Source organism: Acanthochromis polyacanthus, chromosome 1 (genome assembly GCF_021347895.1).
Source record: "Acanthochromis polyacanthus isolate Apoly-LR-REF ecotype Palm Island chromosome 1, KAUST_Apoly_ChrSc, whole genome shotgun sequence".
Classification (NCBI taxonomy): Eukaryota; Metazoa; Chordata; class Actinopteri; family Pomacentridae; genus Acanthochromis; species Acanthochromis polyacanthus.
This window is the reverse complement of record NC_067113.1, coordinates 10018123-10039361: the sequence shown is the minus strand read 5'-3', so window position 1 is coordinate 10039361 and position 21239 is coordinate 10018123. Positions and strand designations below refer to the sequence as shown.

At 39.4% G+C, this 21239-nt stretch overlaps 2 protein-coding genes across 3 annotated transcripts in view; one reads left to right on the top strand and one right to left on the bottom strand.

Annotated features, from left to right (window-relative positions):
• Positions 1-485: 485 nt before the first annotated feature.
• On the bottom strand, positions 486-1857 carry ccr6b (chemokine (C-C motif) receptor 6b). Its single transcript, XM_022194854.2, has one exon. It carries the CDS (start codon positions 1855-1857, stop codon positions 763-765), a length of 1095 nt encoding a protein of 364 aa, XP_022050546.1. The 3' UTR covers positions 486-762.
• Positions 1858-8683: 6826 nt separating this feature from the next.
• crybg1a (crystallin beta-gamma domain containing 1a) overlaps positions 8684-21239 on the top strand; it is a 61073-nt gene continuing 48517 nt past the window's right edge. The window contains exon 1 of one of the 2 annotated variants that reach the window (XR_007945488.1): positions 8684-9079. The gene's annotated coding sequence lies outside the window, so the exon portion shown is untranslated. The remainder of the gene's footprint in view (positions 9080-21239) is intronic. The other variant, XM_022194860.2, reaches the window with a different exon arrangement.

Below are 21239 nucleotides of genomic sequence, written 5' to 3'. Positions count from 1 at the left end.
TGCATCTGCACATCCTTGTCTCTTATCTTGATTGTCAGGAATTGAAACTAGTAAGCAGTTTAGCTTTTACGTGACGGCATAAATTGATATGTTAAGATTGGTGATTAGTGCTGACTACTAAAATGTACATTAGCTACAAATGAAACTTTTTACAATCTGGTTCAAATATCTCATCACCAGACATAAAATCTATTATCTAATCTATCTAAGTGTGTAATAATCACTAGACCTTATCAATGTGAGGCACAGGTCTCAAATTCCCTTACCACTAATGCCAGGAAATTGCTAATTTAGGTACATTTTTCATTAAAAATAAAAAAAATACACTTTTTCAGATAAAATGTTTATTCAGACAGTGCAAGAAAACATTACCAGCAGTTGCACAAAATACAAAATCGTAAAACTTTTAAAAATGAACAGACTTATTCAGCATTTATGCACAGCAAGAAGAAACAAGAAAACAATAGGCTGGCATGATGGTGACACCAACACAATAATAAAACATTTGTAAAAATGTCTGTATCTAGCTCAGTTTTCTATCATGTCAGTGACGATCAGTTAGAATATTAGCCTACTGTAAAAGACAGTTACATTCTATGCTATATTGAAGGTAACTAACGTGATTTCGTATAAGCTACATTTACAGCTATTTCTTTCATTTAAAAACCTTTTTACATTTTACACAGACGCTTTCATCTCTTTCTCTGTATAGTTGCAGTGAAATCGCAGCTCGGGTTAGATGAAAGCCTGAATGGCTGCAGGTCACGCACTGAACGATGACATGTTGTTGGAGCCATCTGAGGACTTTAAGCCTGAAACACAGAAATCGGATGTCCCATGAGACGATCGGGCAGAGTAGATGTACTTCTTGCTGAAACACCATAGGTCCACCATTATTTGTCTGAAGTGGCTCCTGAACTTGACTCCAACGAAGGCGTAGAGGACGGGGTTGAGGCAGCAGTGGAGGTAGGCTATGCTTCTGGAAATGGCCAGGACTCTAAGCTTCATCTTTTCTGCCTGACAGCTCCTCTGCTTAAAAAGATCCAGGGTGTGGTTCAACAAAGCCACGTTGTAGGGAAGATGGCATACGATGAAAACCACGACGACGGCCAAAACCACACGGATGGCCTTGTGCCTCTGGCTGCTCTGTGCTCTCTGCAGGGTGCACATGATGCTGGAGTAGCACAGCACCATCATGATCAAAGGCAACAGGAAGCCAATGGCCATTTGAAGACTTGGCAGCAGCACCTTCATCACCTTTGCTGTGTCGTCCTCAGTGAAATGCAGATGACACATCACAGTGACATTCTGAGCTCCGAGAACAGGCTCATCATAGCGCTTGGTGTAAATGAGTGTGGGCAGAGTCAAAGCCACTGCAAACCCCCACACGGCTGAGCAGATTAGGCGGCTGTAGATCATAGCACGTGAGCGAGCCCCAAAGGAACGTCTAGCCTGGACGATGGCAACATAACGGTCGCCGCTAATGCAGGCCAGCAGCAGCATGCTGCTGTAGAGGTTAATGCTGTAGGCGGACCCCAGAATCTTACAGGCCACAGGGCCCATTAACCAGCTGTACTGCTCATTGTATATGATAAATGGCAGAGCCACCACAAAAATCAGGTCTGCCACAGCCACATTGAAGAGATAGACGTCTGTCATCGTCTTGGTTCTCTTATAGAACATGTAGGTGATCATAATGAGAGCGTTGCCCATCAGGCCGAAGGCACAGATGATGGAGTAGATGTATGTTTTGGTGGTGACGCCCACAGGGTGGAGGTCCAGGCTGCAGGGCTCATCATCAGGATCGTTTATGTAATCGTCTATACTGTAGTTACTGTCTGGAGTGAATGACGGCATGTTTTAAACCTGGAGAAGAAAAGACAGTCATTAACAATGAACAGAAGATGTTTGCAAAAATGATCTATAACGAAAAACAAAAAATGGTGCTATTATTATGTCATAAGGCAATTGATCTTATATATCACAGTACATTTCAGAGGAAACTGCTAATGTCCTTTTCACTCCACTACGTTTGTCTGAAAGTTCTATTTAATTTACACAATAAGATAGAAAAAAGTATCTAACAAAACACAGAAGCAGCTTATAATATATGATATAACGCAGTGCAAACATTTGAAAAGTTTGTTAACCTTCTAATTATCTAAATAAAAGATTAAAAATATCGAGCTGCTCCGTGCGTAGACTGAGTAAGATTCTGATCACAGCTTTCCGTCTGTTTACAGGATAAACGTCAGTGTTCTAGTTCATCTCCTGCTCGGTTTGTGAATGACCTAATTTCAGCCCCATCAGACTGTGAGTAAATGCACGCTGAGGGAGGCTGCAGGTGGCTGCACTTTGTGCTTTGTCTGATCTCAAAAAATGATATGATCCTTATCAGTGAGGATCTCAGATGTATCAGTGAGAAGCAGAACACGTGTAGGAGGGTCACTGACAGAAATGTACTCAGCAAACACCAACAAATTCACTAAAAATTGACTTCTTCTTCCAGTGTGCATGCACATTATGTTTGACTGATGTAAAGTTACACCCCTGATGCAGAGCACAGTAGTAAAGACATGCTTTGTTATTTATGTAAATGGTAACACGAGCTTCAACTTCTTCAAAAACCTGCTGGATGAAAAAAACAACAAAAAAAAACAAGATACATCTCTTATTTCAGCACTTTCACTTCTCACCAATCCCTACAGTGACATGCAGTGTAATACAATAGCACTTGTCGATGAGGAAGGTATTAGGTTTTGCAAATATGTGTTGGGGAAGATAGCATAACAGGAAAGGGACAGGCCTTCTCTTTTGAAACACAGTTTGAGAACTTTGGGTGCTTTATAAATATGTCCCCATGTTTTACAGAACTACCAGTCTGTGTCATTTTATTTAACACTTCTAAACCTTTAAAGGTGATCACTCATGTTAAAGGTTTAAAACCGATCATTTAAACTTTAAAACTGAGCTTCTAGCCTTCCAACTGATGGGAAAAAAACAATTTCGTAGTGTAACACACTTAAAACTACACAATGAATAATGCATACAGGTCATTTCACATCAGGTCACCATTTTTAAAGAAACTTCACACCTGACCATTTCTTATCTGTCGGATTTGTTAGTAATTTTTTTGTAGTTATCACATGTAAAATCTGGGGTCACAGGAAACCTTAGCTTTTGACTTTAAAATTCTTACAAAGTTTGGGGTCATGTCAGTTTTTTGTGCCGTTTTCTTCACTCCAATCTGTGGATCAGTGTTTGAAGTGATGTACACTACTGTTCGAAAGGTTGAGGTCACTTAGAAATGCCCTTATTTTGGAAAGAAAAGCATTTTTTCTCCAATGAAGATGACATTAAATGAATGATAAATCCAGTGTAGACACTGTTAATGTGGTAAATGACTATTCTAGCTGGCAACGGCTGATTTTTAATGGAATATCTCCATAGGGGTACAGAGGAACATTTCCAGCAACCATCACTCCTGTGTTCTAATGCTACATTGTGTTAGCTAATGGTGCTGAAAGGCTCATTGATGATTAGAAAACCCTTGTACAGTTATGTTAGCACATGAATAAAAGTGGGAGTTTCCATGAAAATTGTCTGGTTGACCCTAAACTTTTGAACGGTCGTGTAACTTTAGAAATAATGTAGCTAGAGTCCTGAATTTTGCATGCTTATTGATCTGTACAGCTGGTCTTCAGAGGTACAACCCTGCTCTGATAAGATAATACAAACTAGGTAAATATAAAATTTTTGTCAAAAACTGTCCATGTCTTTATTTCTCTACAGATAATCCACCAACCATTAAATCTTTATTTTTCATCCAAAGGGGCAGAATTTTTTGTCTTTTGATAGAGTATGGTCTCAGTCAGAGGCAAATTTTATGAGAAAAAAAAATGCCTTTTGCATTTATGGCCAATATTTGAACACTGAATATTTTTGGTAAATTTGGTAGAAATATGTGGTGTACTGATGTCAGCACTGGTTAACAACATGGACATCGATGCTGAACTGGGAAAACCATTTTTCAAATCACTGGGTATGAATTACTTTAAAGGAGGGATTAAATGCTAGTTTCACCATCATGTATGTTCAAATATTGACATTTGTTTGTTCTAAATTACATAAAGTATACCTCTGACTGGCACCAAAAAAATATGCCTCTTTGGGTGAATAACAAGGGTTTAATGGTTGGTGGAATATCCCTTTTTTGTTTGTTTTTTTTAAACAAATTTTCACTGTCAAATAACTGGTTTGTAGACCAGATGTACACATCAATTAGGATACAAAATTCAGGACTCAGACTACATTATTTCTCAAGTTCATTTCAGAATGGGGTGAAGAAAACGACACATAAATGGATATGTCCCCACCCTCTATAAGAATTTACAACTCAAAAATTAATCCTGACTCTGAGTCCTGATTTTACACATGATCAAACCAATCAATATTCATAAATTATTTAAGTTGAAATTGAAAATAGATCTCATATTTTGTGCTCAGAACATACTTACCTTGCAGAACGAGGTTTTATCTTGTCAGTGTGAATGAATGTTTCCTTCCAGGTAGCAGAACTTCACCGGTGTGAGAGCTGCTTGTGAAGAAAGAGTTCAGGTGTGTGAGGACTTTATCTCACAACTACTGCGCTCAAAAAAAAAATCAAAAGAAGAAGCTAAAGCCAAAACCACATTGTCACTCTCACAGGCTCTGTAACTGTGAGTAAAGTACACTGATCTTCCTGCTTTTGATCTCAGACTCATCTGTCGCTTCGCCCATAAGCAGATCCTCCTTATCTGATGCTTCTAGCAACACTTTGTATCTTCTGTATCACTGAGCGTATGGGGGAAGATCCCTGCATGCTCACTTTGAAACTTTCTTTTGCCTACCAAAGTCTTCTTTGATTTACCTCAAGATTGCCTACTTCAGCCCTGGTGGTTTAGATTCTCAACAGCCGCCCCCTCAGAGGTCATGTTTAAACAAAGGATGCGTTTTAGACGATGTGATGAAAACAAATCTGACTTTAAGACACAGAAAATCATTTTCATATCATCTTTTCAATTCAATACAACATTTTAGAAACTTCGAAGCCAAAGTTTGCTTCTCTTCCTCAGTTTGACTGCCTCTGAAGCCTCAGACAACCTTCTCTTCTAACCTCAAACCCTGTTTTAGTTTTGGTATGACTTGCTCTGCCTTTTGTTTTCATTTTTCAATCATCTTCATTTGAGAAGTAAATATACAGGATATTGTAACCTTTCAACTGTGCAGACCGTTCATGCTTTTCCTCAAAATGGCCAGCAGATAGAGCTGTTATTTTGCTGGTTCTAGATGAAGTGTGGCTTGGGAATAGTGTGTTTTACTGACAACTGTTCATAATTCATATGGAAAGAATGCTGGCTCAGCCTATTTTCAAGAGGAAAAAATCATCCGAGATGAGCTTTGACTTATGGAAGCAAGTATCTTTTGGACCTCACGTATGAAATTAAAATAATTATCACAGTAACAATTAGCAAATTGTATACAACTTTGTAAAAAAAACATTCTACAGAACCTTCAAGCTGATGGAGAAAACTTGAATTTTCAGCATACCTGATAGTTCTGAATGCTGAGTATTCACACCCACATTATGTTCACACAGCATGTAAAGAGGTAATTAAAAGAGAACAATGAGGTAAAACTAAATGGTAACATTACATATTAAAGTATGCTTCTGGTCAAAAGTTGAACAACATCTTAATTGTTCCAGTTTTTCTGTTTTTTATTTCAAGTAGTTTAAGTCCAATGAACAGCTTGAAATGTTACAAAGGTAAGTGATGAACTGCCAGAGGTTAAAAAAAGGTCAGGTTACCCAAAACTGAAAAATAACGTACATTTCAGAATTATACTAAAAGGCCTTTTTCAGGGAACAGAAATAGGATAACAACTTAAAGCTGTTCTGCAACAATGGAGGTTGATAAATCCTTGAAAGTTGGAGCTACCAAATCCTACAGGAGTCCCAACTTTTCTAGATTCCTTCCAACCCCCTCTGTCTGCATAAAGTCGTGTTGGAACACATCATGGAACCCTCCAGAACATTATTAGAACAGTACTGTTCTGCAGAAAGTAGTGAATTGATATAAAAATGGCGAGGAAAAGGCAATTAACAATAGAAGACAGACAGACCATCAGAACACTTAAAAATGTAGGTCTTTCCTACAGAGAAACTGTGGAGAAGGTCCAGGTGTCAGTGAGTCCAGTTTCTTCACCATCAGAGGGCTCAGAAACTGGAGGAAACTCTGACAGGAAGAAGTCTGGAAGACCCAAACCCACAACAGAACCAGAAGACCCAATCGCAGCTTCATAGTGGTTGTAGTAGGAAGTGTCAGTTAAAAAGCTGGAAACATTGGGGTGTTCTAAAATTTGTGACTGTGTTGAGATTGTGTTGAGATTGAGAATCTTGTGAGAGGCTGCTAAGGGTAGAATGGTTTCATCTTTAACATAAAGTAACTAAAGTCAGTCATTTAAATGTCATATACATGCAGAAGTTATATTAATAAACTGAATACTGCAATGAAATGTGTGATAAATCTTAAATGTTCTAATGCAGGAGTGTCTAATAAACTGGTCTGTCAGTATTTACACTCAATAAATCAATCAATAAATGTTTCCTTTAATAAGTGTACAAATACATTGTCAGATGCCAAACTAAACCACTTGGGTCACAACAGCGAAACTGAGAACAATTATGGCACATTATTGGTGTACCGCTGAAACCATAAGCGGTCCTACAGAGTCTGTACTTGGGGACATGAAAAGAAACGGTGTGTGACGTACAGAACAGACTCTGCTGGTAACCCATCGCCTGTGGCCCAGGTCTGTTCAACCATGTCTAACTTCCTGCTTTAAGATGTCAACCTTTTGTGCCTACAGCTCATACTCCCTACCCTTCAGAAGCACATAAAAAAAAAAAAAAAAAAATTTCACTGCATGTTTTAAAGATAGTGAACATTCTATGTGTGGTAATGTTTGAGTTTTAGGAGTCTCTAACCTTGGTGTAAAGTTCTAAGTAAAATACATATGTAAAATCAAAACATTTCAGGTGATCAGTTGGTCAGATAACTAGCAAAAATCACCCCCAAATATTTCAATTACTAAATAAGTAACTTTACAGTGTCCAGTCTCTTAAATGGATGTGCCTAAAGAACTCCTTTACTGAGAATCTAGCTCTTACATTGTTAACCGGTAGACTTACACTACTGTTTACAAGTTTTGGGTTGCTTAGAAATATCCTTATTTTTGAAAGAAAAGCATTTTATCTCAATGAAGATAGCTTTAAATGAATGATATATTCAGTGTAGACATAGTTAATGTGGTAAATGACTATTCTAGCTGTAAACGGCTGATTTTTACTGGAATATCTCCATAGGGGTACAGAGGAACATTTCCAGCAACCATCACTCCTGTGTTCTAATGGTGCATTGTGTTAGCTAATGGTGTTGAAAGGCTCATTGATGATTAGAAAACCCTTGTACAGTTATAGCAAAAAGAAGAGAGGTCCGAGGCACTCCAAGTACCACAAGTACCAGAAAGTCCTGTATTGACTCATGGACAGCAGTTTACGCGTTTCAGCCACCTCAGGGCCTTCATAATCAGGATCTGATCAGACTATGTTCTGACGAAGGCCCTGAGGTGGCAGAAACGCTCGTAAACTGTTGTCCATGAGTCAATAAAGGACTTTTAGGTACTTGGAGTGCCTCGTACCTCTCGTAACACTTCTCTTTACCCACTGATGCACTCACTTTTTGCCTGTTTTTACCTTGTGCAGTTATGTTGGCACATGGATAAAAGTGTGAGTTTTCATGGAAAACATGAAATTGCCTGGATGATATCCCAAATCTTTGAACGGTAGTGTAGATCTAGAGGTACTTTTGCCATCAGCTCAAGGCACTTTGTGAAAGTTTGGAGTTTTGGAGTGGTATAAATATCAGTTATTATTATCACGATCATTATTATTATTATTATTTTAGTTAACATGTAATTTCTGGTGTGGCTAGGGTCTTGACCTACACATGCACTATTAACCCTCCTATTATCTTTGGGATCAATTTGACTCTATTCATTGTTTAACATCTCTAAATACATGATTGACATCTTTTTTCTTGCTTCATATTTAACTTTTTTTTTAACTTAAACTTTTTGAAATTGTGCTTGTTTTTCCTGGGGTCAAATTGACTCCGAACATGTTGATATTCTTGATAACAGAAAATGTTTTCCATTCCAAATGTTATAAAGAACAAAAGTATGTAATTTGAAATAATATAAAGCCATTAAAACACCAAAAAGATAACTCTTTCCAATTTTGTGACGGTCAGTGAGATTTTACGATGATCCGCAAACTTCTCCATGGTTGTTTACCAGGTATTGTGGATGTATGAGGGGAATGGGCGGTTTTTTCTTTTCTTTTCTTTTTATTATTTAAGGCTATTTAGGTAGTCAACAAACAGACATAAAGAAACTGACACATAAACTTGAGGACTTGTTTTCTAGAGGTTTGAATTATTGGAGTCAAACTGACCCCACGGATAGAAGCTGGCGATTTAATTTGTAAAGCTGACAGGCAGGTGTTGGTGTAACTGAGCAGATGGAGGTGCTGCTGTGGGCAGGTCCAGCTCCTTGCAGGAACCAGCTCTGCAGGTTGTCCCGGTGAATCCTCCTCATGCTGCTTCCAGACGCGCAGCTCTCCTCCTGCTCTCTGCACAACACTTCCCTCTCCAGACACCATGAGTAAGTCCGGCACGCTGAAAGTCAAGGGCTTGTTTAAAATCAAATCCCTTGATAAGGAGAACAAGGAGCAGAGACAGTCGGGGAGCCTGAAAGATGCGAGCAGCAGCAGAGGAGCGGGGAGTCCTCCGGGGAGCTCCCTGCCGCTCAGCCCGGGAGACAACGCCGCTCTCCCCGCGGAGCTCCTACCCGCTTCCCCGAAAGAAAAAAAGCCAAAGCGGCTCAAACTGTTCAAACTAAAACGGAAGAAATCCAAGAAAGGAGAAGGAGGAGGAGAGGTGTTCTTCCCTGATGAACTGGACAGCTTCAGCAGCAACATGTAAGACAAAGCAAGTTTATTACTATTTATGTGGAATTCTTCCATCTGTGATATGATTCAAACTTAAGCTTCTCTATATTGTCCTTATGGAGCTTTTCATATAACTACAACATCATAGTTTTAAATAAACTAACAAGCACTGACACTGACCACAGTCTACATTTAATCAGAAATGATCAACACAGTCCATGTAGCTGTATAAAAGAAATGCAAAATATCTTCTCATACATGGTCCCACACCGTGGACGTTATCAGTCAAAAGTCTGGACACACCTTCTCATTCAATGCTTTTTATTTATTTGTATAATTTTCTACATTGTAGACTAATACTGAAGATTAACACATCTTACATCATAACTCCATAAGTATTCTTTTATAGTTCTGATGTCTTCAGTAGTAATCTACAACATATAAAATAATTAAATATAAATCATTGAATGAGAAGGTGGGTCCAAACTTTTGACTGGTGAAGTGAAAATGAAGCTGGTGACTCCTGGAGGCTTCCTGTTGGCCCCAGCAGTAGTTTGACCCCTCAGTGGTCAATAATCATAAAGAGGCAGCGGTGAGGGAGCTGCTGATGTTTCTCCCTCTGGCACTAAGTGAAATCTCAATGCTGTGGCTGAGAACAGAGCTAGTTCAGTCTTGCATCAAGTCTGCAATATGCATGCAGACTTGCAGATAGAGGTAAACAGAAACAGTGAGAGGTGGAGGTGAGCTTTTTGTTTGCAAGTCAGTGGTTTACTTTACACATCAAGTCTTCACTGTGTGAGAAGATAATGAAAGCGAATGGGACCCAGCCTGGCCTCATTCTGTTCATGTGCCTTTGGGCAAAACGGTGGACCTCTTCAGTGTTTCTCAGCGACTAAACATGCAGAACTTTGCATGCACTGAGCAGCTCTGTGGAGGACTGTGTGACTGTAAATATCCACGCTGAGTCACTGTTCCCTGGCTAAATTAAAGATTTAAAAAGAAACTGGTTAGCCTCTAGTGGTTACAATAATAACAGTCAAATTTCCAGTTCTGTATTTATCCCAGATATTTCCGTGTTTGCCTTTCATGTTCCTTTAAGCATGTCTCCATATTATTCTGTGTACAAACCAACGTGTTGATGGCTTCACATCTGTTGACTCAGCTGGCATCGTCACACACTGTCAGGTCAACCTGTGTTGACGTGAGCTGTTGTGACTCAGTAATTACAAAACATTTAATGCTGAAATGAAAAACCTAAACACATTTCCCTGCTCAGTCCAGTTATATGAGGCTCAGTCCAGTTGATTTGATCTACATCAGAAGTGAATGTGACAGAAATGACAACACATGTGGTACAGAACACGGATGAGAGATACACGGCAGTTACCTCTTTACTGACAAGATGAAGAACATGACTCAGTGTCATGTCATATGGAGATGAATCATATGGCATTGTTTTTTTGCTTTCCACATTCGTCTTGATTGGATTATATTTTGCTGCTTTCAGTGTCTTGGTGCATTAAATCAATGACCTCTTTCCACAGATTAATTAATTTGTCACAGACAACTGTTTCACACCTGCGATGATAAACCAGTTTTTCCTGCACAAACATCTTTAGGCAAATACGTTTTACTGTACTTGGAACTGTCAGCTGCAACATGATGGCTGTTTATAGATAAAAACCCTTTTATTTCTACATTTCCTATGATGGATAGACCTGCTAAAAGCTCAACCAGCTGACAAACACAAAAACCTACCAAATCACTTTGAATAGATGTCATGAGCTGAGGGCTGTTATAGAAATGAGGCACTTTGTATGACAGACGATTCAGTCATGGATTTTATTGATGTTGTTTAAAAAATACACTATTATTTAAAAGTTTAGAGTCACTTAGAAATGTCCTTTTTTGAAAGAAAAGCATTTTTTTTCAATGAAGATATCATTAAATGAATGATAAATCCAGTGTAGACATTGTTAATGTGGTAAATGACTATTGTAGCTGGAAACGGCTGATTTTTAATGGAATATCTCCATATGGGTACAAAGGAACATTTCCAGCAACCATCACTGATATCAGAAAGGTGTGTAGGCAGGGTTTCCACAGCTATCTGATTGTTTGCAGTTTGCAGTATGGTGGCCCTTAAAAGCGTTGGCAAAATGTCATGTATCGAAGGATGGTGCAACAAAATCACCCCATTGTAGTTTCTGATGTGCAGCTCTGCAGTTCAGCAGTATGATGGTCAGCACACTTTTAGATTCATTACAGAGACAAGAGCAGAAAATAGGTGGTTCAAATTCCGGTCAGGACACAGTTGTCCAGGGAGGACCCTCAGGCCAGGTCCTTAGTGCTGCCCTGCCTACCTGCCTGGTGTTGGATCTACTCTCAGATGTACGTCCCTTTGGATAAAAGCATCTGCTAAATGAAATTGTAGTTGTAATATTTATAATATACAGCTATATTTTAGCAGCTGGATAGCTCTGTGACTAACACCCTTGACATTGGCACAGGAGATTGGTGGTTCAAATTCTGTTTAGGGCACAGTTGTCCAGTGAGGACCCTTCAGCAAGGTCCTTAGTGCTTCCTGACTACCTGCCTGGTGTTGAATCTACTCTCAAGTGTACGTTGCTTCGGATAAAAGCCTCTGCTAAATGAAATTGGAAAATTAATCAGCAACTATTTAATGAACCTTTGGGATGAGAGGTGAAACATCTCCAAGAACCAAAAAGAGAAGTCCAGTTTCTTTTTTACTGAAGCTGTCAGGATAATTGGGACCTAGATAAATCAGTTAATTTAACCTGCTCAGCAGGACCGGGTTCTGAACAAGGTTCTGTTTAGGATAACTTGGTAGCATATTTGGATGAGAGAGCAGATTATAGATTAGAGAAAGAAGGACAACACTACGTCACCATCAGCATTTTAGGAGCATTCCACATCCACGGCTACAAACTATGGCAGGGAGACCACAGTCCACATAAAAGAAGATAAAATAATGATTCTGAATGAACCATATCTGCCCCTCACTGGCCCTGATGACCTGCTGGATCAGACCGGACAGGACTGAGCAAAGATCCACACCTGGACCATTCAGGGATCTACCTTATATCCTTCACCTACAGTATATAAACAGATCCAACAGCATGGGGCTTATCAGTAAAGAAGCTGTTTTGCAAGAGAATGAGATCACTGTGGACTCAGGCGTGTTTATTCTGCCTCGCTAAAATGACAACGGGGAGTTATGTCACAGCACTTTTGAATTTCCAGGCGTGTAACTCTCTGGAATCTGACCGGGATAGCACTTATAAACTCACTTGTGCTGTGAGAGCAAGAAAAGCAGCCTGTTCAAACTTAGTGATAAACCTGAGGGATTGGAGGAGGTGCAGTGTTTGTGTTTGCAGACTGTGTGAGTGTTAAGGTGAGGAAACGTTCGGTATGTGCGCCTTTCTTCACAACACAGTAGCAAAAATATTCAAAGGGTTTTAGGAAAACACTATCCATTTCACTGAAATATTGTAACAAGTGCGTTGTAAGAAATCTCACTCGCTGTAATCTCATCTGGCAGATGATATCAGCCCGTCACACCCTTCAGTAGGGGCTGTGGATTCCTGTTCTCAGAATTTCTAGACGGTCCTGAAGGTGAGGGCGTGGAGGCTGAACGGCAAATCTACAAGTCACACAACACCTGTGGTCTCACAGCAGTTCAGGAATTAACAAGTGAATTACCCTCAGTGCAGCCACTAATAACAGCCTGTTCACTGAGCATTAATTATGAATCTGGTGACTCATAGTTGTATACAGAACTACAATAACTACTCTAATACTATATAATACTATCATATTGTGATTTACAAAGGTGGCTAGACTTGCCTGGAAATAATACTGTTCATTTTTCATTTCCCAGGCTTAAAGTCATGACCGGAGAGATTATTTTGATGCTTATTAAGCTTTCTGACAGTTTGTGTCACATGAGATCAAATATCCAGGATCCACTGTCTGTTCTGACTGCAACTAAGTGAGTTTCTGTGATTCATTCCTAATGAGACCACTTTCTCCAGTGCCTTTTGCTGCATGCCATTAGAATAAATATCACTTTGCTCTCAGGTTTCATGCAGCAGTTGTCTTTTTCAGTATTCTACTTTGAAGGATCTACACAGCAGTCTTTAGTTTGGACACAGCTTCTCATTTAATGTTTTTTCTTTATTTTCATGATTATTTTCACTGTAGATTCTCACTGAAGACATCAGAACTATGAATGAACACATCTGGAATTATGTAGTCAACAAAAAAGTGTGAAATAAGTCAAAATACGTTTTATATATTACATTCATTAAATGCTTGAACTTGAATTAAAAAATGCCATTAATGACTCAAAATATGTCCAAAATAACTTGTAAAATAAGTTAAAAATAGTTCAAAATGACTCAAAACTACTCAAAATTTCCCAAAACATGTTAAAAATGGTACAAAATGACTAAAATATGTACAAAATTTGTTAGATCTTGTCATAAATGACCCAAAAGAAGTCCCAAATAACCCTGAACAAGCTCCAAAAAACACAAAATCTGTTCAAAATCATTGAAATTGTTCAAACGAATTAAAAATTGCCAATAATGACTCAAAATCTGTCTAAAATAACTTGTAAAACAAATTGAAATGTGTCCAAAGCTAATTTAATTGTAGTAAATGACTTGAAATTTTTCCATAATGAACTGAAACTTGTGTTCAGTGACTTGAAATGTGTCCTAAATTACTGAAAAATCATCTAAACTGACTCAAACGTTATCCATTATGAGTAAATATTTGTCTTGAAACCTGTTCAAAACTACTCAAAAGTTCTCAAAGCATGTTAAAAATGGTCCAGAACAAGTCCAAGAAGCTCAAAGTTTCAAAGTCAAAATGATACAATTTGAATTATAAAATTACTAATAATTACTCAAAAATCTGTCCGTTCTGTTAGATTCTTCCAAATAGCCAGCCTTTGCTTTGATTCCTGTTTTGAACACTCTTGGCATTCTCAGGAGGAGCTTCATGAGGTAGAACCTGAAATAGTTCTCCAACAGTCTTGAAGGAGTCCCAGAGATGTTTGTTGGTCCTTCTGCCTTCACTCTGAGGTCCATCTCATCCCAAACCATCTGGATTGGGTTCAGGTCAGGTGACTGTGGAGGCCAGGTCATCTCCATCATCTCCTTCTTGGTCAGATAGTCCTTCCACAGCCTGGAGGTGTGTTTGGGCTCATTGTCCTGTTGGAGAATAAATGATGGTCCACCTGAACCCAACCTGATGGGATGTCATGTCACTGCAGGATGCTGTGGTAGCCATGCTGGTTCAGGGGTCCTTCAGTTTGGAATAAATCCCCAACAGTGGGTAGAGAGGTAGCGACCTGAAATGTCAAGGTTCATTTGTGGAATTTCTTGCCTTCTTAATGGAGTTGGGACCATTAGTTGCGTTGTGATTGTCTGGGTGACCCCTACATTTTTTTGTTCAGCCTGTCTGAAAGCAGATTTCAAGGTTAGTTAAACTATGATACTTAAGAAGGCAATGCAGAACTCCAGGATGTAATTTGGACATCAAACGCTGGAGCTCAGCTCTGGTTACTCCAATATAAGTTAACTGCTTGATGTTGTGTGAACACAGTCGACCAAATAACAACAGGAACATTGCAGTGGAGCAAATCAAGACAACAATAACACAGATAGAATGAACTGTAAGCACACATGAAGAATACAGATCCAGAAGAATGTAGAGCAACTTCCAGGTGCCCACAGCAGCCATCTCTGTGAACTCAATACAAAACTAACTCCCATCAGCCTCAGCGGTACTTTGTGTTTGTTGCTCCTTAGTCAGCGTTAGCAGAGTAACACTATGATGGTGAACATGATGAGCATCAGCAGTCAATTCAGATGATAACATCCATCCTTGTGTTCTCTACACCTGCTTTATCCTGTGCAGGGTCGCATGGAGGCTGGAGCGTTTCTGATGTCTAACGACAGGCAGGGTCACGTTGATAACAAGATGCTGAAATGCACTTTAGTTTTTATCTGCACTCAGTCCAATAATAGAGTTGAAAGAAAGAAGTCACGAGACCTGTTTTTGGAAAACACAGTTGAAAGTAGTTGCAGTCAGAAGCTGATAAATGACTGACTCGGGAAAGGTGTGTCTCTGAAGCCTTTGATGTCACCTTTCAGTTAAATTTCAACCACAACGATCAAAACTATGCTGTGGAATTAGCTTTGAAAATGAGCATGTATACTGAAACTTCTAGAACAGATCAGACAAAAAGTGATCCATGTTAATTATTGATTCATTGTCAGTGTAATTGTAAAACTGTAGTGTTTCGTCCGGTCACAAGGAGCTGCAACTAAGGCTTCATACTCTGCTTCATAATGTGTTTGTTCTAAACAGTGAGAAATTTGGACCACTGTTCAATGTTTCCTGCATTTTAATCATATAAATCAAAGTGATTGTCCTTTCTGTGATATACACTACCTTTTAAAGGTTTGAAGTCACCCAGACAATTTCATGTTTTCTATGAAAACTCAGACTTTTATTCATGTGCTAATATATAATAATACTTTCAAAATAAAAGCATTTCTGAGTGACCCCAAACTTTTGAACAGTAGTGTTCATGAGGGCATATCCTGAACTAACCATGCAGCAGCTCTGTGATGTTGAGCGTGTTATTGAGTGATGATAATCGAGATAAAACTGACTGAGAAAGGATTGGACTCTGAGCTGCTGAGCGGGTTTGCTGAGAGACCAAATCTTTAAACATCAGAGTCGCGGCCGCTGAATCTTCCAGACAGGTAAAGTTGGATTTGAAGGCTTAGACTGTCTTTAAAGGTGGAAGTGTTTGCGTGCATAACATAGACTGAGAGGCCTGCAGCTGTTGGACCTAAACTCAGGCTCAGTGTTCAATATGCACGCCTGTTCACACCTAAGCCTTTATGTCTGAATTCTTGCTCGTGTTGTACGTCGCTTTGGACAAAAGCGTCTGCTAAATTTTTTTCAATGAAGATAACATTAAATGAATGATAAATCCAATGTAGACATTGTTAATGTGGGAAATGACTATTCTAGCTGGAAACGGCTGATTTTTAATCATGCTGAAAGGCTCGCTGATGATTAGAAAACCCTTGTGCAGTTACGTTAGGAAATGAATAAAAATGGGAGTTTTCATGGAAAACATGGAATAGCCTGGGTGACCTTAAACTTCTGAACGGTAGTGTAGATATATATTGCATGTACTGTATATTGACCTTTCTCAAGTGAACTGCATAACAGTGACGTACATTTAATTTTATTTGATTATGTCATTGTAATTTTTTTTGGTCCTAGTGTGAGCAAATTATTTGACCACTTCTGTATTTGAAATAGCACTGTATATGCAGCTTTCAGACTTTCAGCAAAGTAATCACTTAATTCTGTACATGTACACTACCATTCAGAAGTGTAGAAGTGTCATAAGTGCTGATATTCACCAGGGAATTATAATAATATTAGTATCAGCTGTTACAGCATCAAAAGCTGGTGTCTGCAGCAGCACTATCCCTATGGTCAATAGTGATAAAAGGCTAAATGACAGCTGGTGTGCTGTAAACGATAAGCCCCCATCATAAAAGATCTCACCTCTTACACTTAACTGTAACTTGTGTGGTCTATATCCTGGTGCCACAGTGAGGGAACTTTTAAAGGTCATGTCATATCATGTGAAATAGGTAGTTGGTCAAAACAAGCTGTAGCAAATAAACAGTCTCCTCTTATCTACATTTTGATACCAGACACACGCTATAGCCCTGATTCCTTCTGTGTCACAATAATATTTGAAAGTTTACCGAAGCCACATCTTCTAAAGCCATTTCAGAAACCAGATAACCAGTGCTAGTTTCTACGACTCTGTGTCAGACATTAAACTGCTGCAGTTTGCTTTTGAAACCATGATACATCCCAGAAATGCTGGAGTCTATCCCAGCTGACTTAAAGTGAAGGCATGTTCACCTTGGACAGGTCAGCAGTCTGTCACTGGGCTACACATTTAGACAGACAACCAAGCACACTCACATTCTTGGACACAATCTTTGGACTGTGGAAAGAAGCTGGAGAACCCGGTGAAAAGCCACGCTGCACAAGGAGAACATTCAAACTCCATACAGAAATACCCCTGGCTAAGGCCGGGACACCAACCAGGGATGGTTAATGTACAAACAGAACAGCCGATTTTGAGGGGGTCGGGTAGGAAGCAGGGACTGATTTTCCTTGGAAGGACTCATTGTGCTTCAGTGTAATTCTGTGCAACCCTTTATTGACTGAAAGTGTATGATGGTGATATGCCAATATGTTTCAGTTATCACGAGCCTTGCTTCCATTCTCGAAAACGTCATATCACATGGAGCTCCAACAAGCAGCACAACTGGATCTTGTGTGAATCAGTAATGCTTAGTCATTGAGTGTTCTTCACGTCTCAACAGATCTGTCTTTCCTTCGGTTGAGCTCCAGGTCATCCCCTGTTAGTTCCCTGCCCTCTTTTTGTCAGAGGTCTCTGTGCAGGAATGCACCTCTTCAGCAGAGCTTTTAACTTGAAGCGCTTTGTAGCATATCAGATGATCAGTAATGACTCAATGTTGATGGATTCACTGCTGTTGTAACTTTTGGCAACCACTTGAACACTGACAAACCTGCGAGTGCCTCAAACAGGTATTGTCTCGTGTTCCTTTGAAAGGACTCAGGGCTTTTCTACCTGAGGATGTTTTTGTCATGTGGTTGACCAGCCAGACACAGTTACTGGATTTGTTCTGGGTAATCTTTTTGAAAGTACTGAATATTGCTGTCCTGTGTGCTGACTGTCCGGATACGTTCTTATCCAAACAGATATGGCGACTGGAAGTGGTTGGGGGAGACATGCTGGGAAAAATGCATGTTTTGTAGGAAGGCAGGGAGAGGAACCAAATGAATTCACTCATTTGTAAAAGATGTCCCTCCAGGGTTGTGAAATATTGTGAAATCTTTTAACTGTCGAGAGGGATTTTTTTTTATTAAGCTTGAAACAGGTTTGTGGGTTTAGAAGTATCAGTTCTTTCTACAGAAACTCATTGTAAAAAGTCCCCTTTCCGTCATGTGTCTGCATCTATGACATTCACATGTTGTTCAGTTGTCTGTGATTGGTAAAACTTGATTTGTTGTGGCACATAAGCACCCTGCCAACCAGCAGCTAACCGTACTGGTACAGGTTATATTTTTGTTTTTGTTTAATGCTTCTGAGACCTGCTTGTCCTGCTGTCACCTTCTGTTGTTGTTGACGGATGCAGTCAAATAAGATGCAAACAATTCATTACAGGTGACAGATCTGTCCGCCGTCAATCGAGATGGGGAGAAAAAGGTATTGAAACGATGTCAGTTGTTAGGCTGCCAACAGAGCACAGCCTGGGACTGATGCTTTAAATACTTAATTGAACTTCAGATATATTTTATTTTTCTGATTAAGGAAGTTAGTTTTGATCCTGCATGTAGAGCTGCACAGCAACACAAATGCATTGAAAGATTTCATACACTCATGTAATTCATAATAGAACTCAACAGTTTGGTAGTGAAAGAAACAAAAGAGTCCTAGTTGGAGTTTTATCTAAGCCCTGATGTGTGGTAACTAGATAGGAGCAGGTAGAACGTGTGAGATGGGTCTAGAGTCCTTTTTTCTGCCAGTTTGAGAACAATTTTGTTCAAAATCCTGAAGGGATAAAGGGGTCACACACCGATCCCCTTCCTTACTGAAGGTGGTTTAACTGAGACTTGAGGCTGAGCAGAAAACAGGAGGATGGATTCAATAAAATGTTGGCAAAACCCTCTGGGCCACCCCCAAATCCTGAGCTAACAGAAGAAGTGTGTGTGTCGCTGTACCTTCTGACATATGGTATCAACTTACTGGACTGTTATCAATAAGTTGGCTTAGATACATGTATGAGGCAACCTGTCTGACAGATTAGATCAGTCACAGTGGGTACTAGCTCACTGGCATGGGATCAAAAATTAGTTCCTGTGTTTTCTTCACATTAATTACAAAACTGTGTTGTTGGCAAACTTGACAGTCTCAGTAGTAAAAGGTTGAATCTCTTCAGCAGCAGGAAGAGGCCAAGAATCTATTGTTTGAAAATAAACAGCAAGATTTCCGGGATGGTGACTCCGGTGTTTATTATCAGTACAGCGTGAATAACACACCTCGGGGTGGGTCTCACTGTTGATGGATCTGGACTCAGAAAAGGCCTGATGAACCTCAACCTGCTGAGTTCTGCTGGTAAGAAATGAGTGGAACCACTTGATAGTTTGACAGACGTGCTGTTTTCTCTGGAGAACATGAGGTGTGGCTGCATGGTGTTAAACACAGAACTCAAAACAAGGAGAAACACCTGGCATGAGGCCAGATGTTTCACAGTAAAAATAGCACCATTTTTCTAGACAAACAAGAATCACAGTTTCTGAAGCCTGAAGCTCCCACACTTTCATCATCTCCAGATGCTTCATCAACTTTCCCCTTATGGTAAAAGACAATAACCATGAGGGGAAAAAAATTAAAAGATTGTATTTAAAATTACAAAAGTAACTTTGTGCAAAAACAAAAATCAATGTAAAATGCACCTTAAAAGAGCATTTTATATTTCAGTGGCAGAAACATTGCAAAATATTGACCAAACTGTCAAAAATGAAGACTGTTTAACGAGGTTATCCCTCACATTGTGATTTCATCGTCACCCCAGATTCTTCCCCATCTTTATTCTGTTCAGACTTTTCACAGGACCGCTGCTAGTCCTCATTTATTAAATGCAGGGTTGTCCATTTGGGTGTTACATTAGTTGCACATTTTTCTTTAGACCACAGGTTTTCTGGATTATTACTCAGAGAATCACTTTCAGTTGAATCTTTACAGTGTTTGTGAGATTCTCATATTTTATGGTCCACCTTTTTCTGAAAGCGTATTTTCTTTAAGTGCAGGGTGCTTTTCATTAAGAGCAAAACATTTCCGGATTATGCATTCGTTGACCTGATTATACCCGGCTTGTTGTTTGTAAATTGTTTAACCTGTTTGACTGGTATCACAGAGTCCTCACAAGGCATGACATAAGCCGACCTGATTTCATTCTGCCTTTAATGTTGAGATCATTACAGTTCATCCCAGTGCTTGATTTTAAGATGACTTGACATCAGTAGACTGCAAAAAATCTGACTATCTTTTAGATGAATTGGTCCAAACTGTGGAACAGACCATCATAATCCCAAGAAGATGAAGTCCAGTGACTTATGAACCCATGGAGCTACAAAATTAGAAGTGCGCAAAACAGTCCAGGGTTCATTTGTGCTGACTTTGATTTTCCCAAAGCACATAGTAGTTCCTAAGAGTTGCAGCACTGAGCCCAGACTAACCCAAGTGGACACTGCGTCAGCTGCCTACTGATGATCACATGATTGCGATCCAGAATAGAATAGAATAGCCACTTTATTGTCAACCGGAACATATACTAGCTGGTGCACATTATGACTAAAATTCCGATGCAACAAGCTCACCATCAGATCCTACTACAAATCCACCACTGCGAATTTATCAGGACTTATCCATCAGAAATGATTCAAGGAACAACTGATTAAATTATGGGGGTGTTTCTGAGTCCCATCAATTCCCGCCGCCCGCTACATATTTAGGTGACACGATTCGGTATCTGTATATAATGTACAGATTTCAGCCGTCGCAAATGATACGCCTTAGCAGCACAGTGTTGTGCTTACTGAGTGCTTTTCTTGTTATCATAGTCATCCAGTTTTAGTTTTCTCTTCATCCATGGGTTTAGTGTGAACAGGAACTTCTTGTTAATTTAGCATGCTTTAAACAGATGCAGGCTAAATAAAATGCAAGTGAAGTTGTGGCCCACAGAGGCCTACATGATATAACACGACAACATGATACTTATTCTTTGCTTCCCCCAATGCTCCTGATGTAAATTCAGCATCTGGTTTCCAACTTGAACATAACTCCTCAGAATTGTATGTACATACAGTATAAATGGAACAGTGTACTACTGTTGGATAAACCAGCCCCAAATGAAACAAAACCAAGTAATTTAATGAGGTAGATCAGCCACCTGCTGACAAAGCTCTATTTGAATGATAATAGGTGGATTTTTAAAGCGACAGTCACTGCTACCTGTCCAGC

Bases quoted from the DNA above. Each gene is read 5' to 3' on its own strand.
- ccr6b (XM_022194854.2), bottom strand. From the start codon at position 1,857: ATGCCGTCATTCACTCCAGACAGTAACTACAGTATAGACGATTACATA.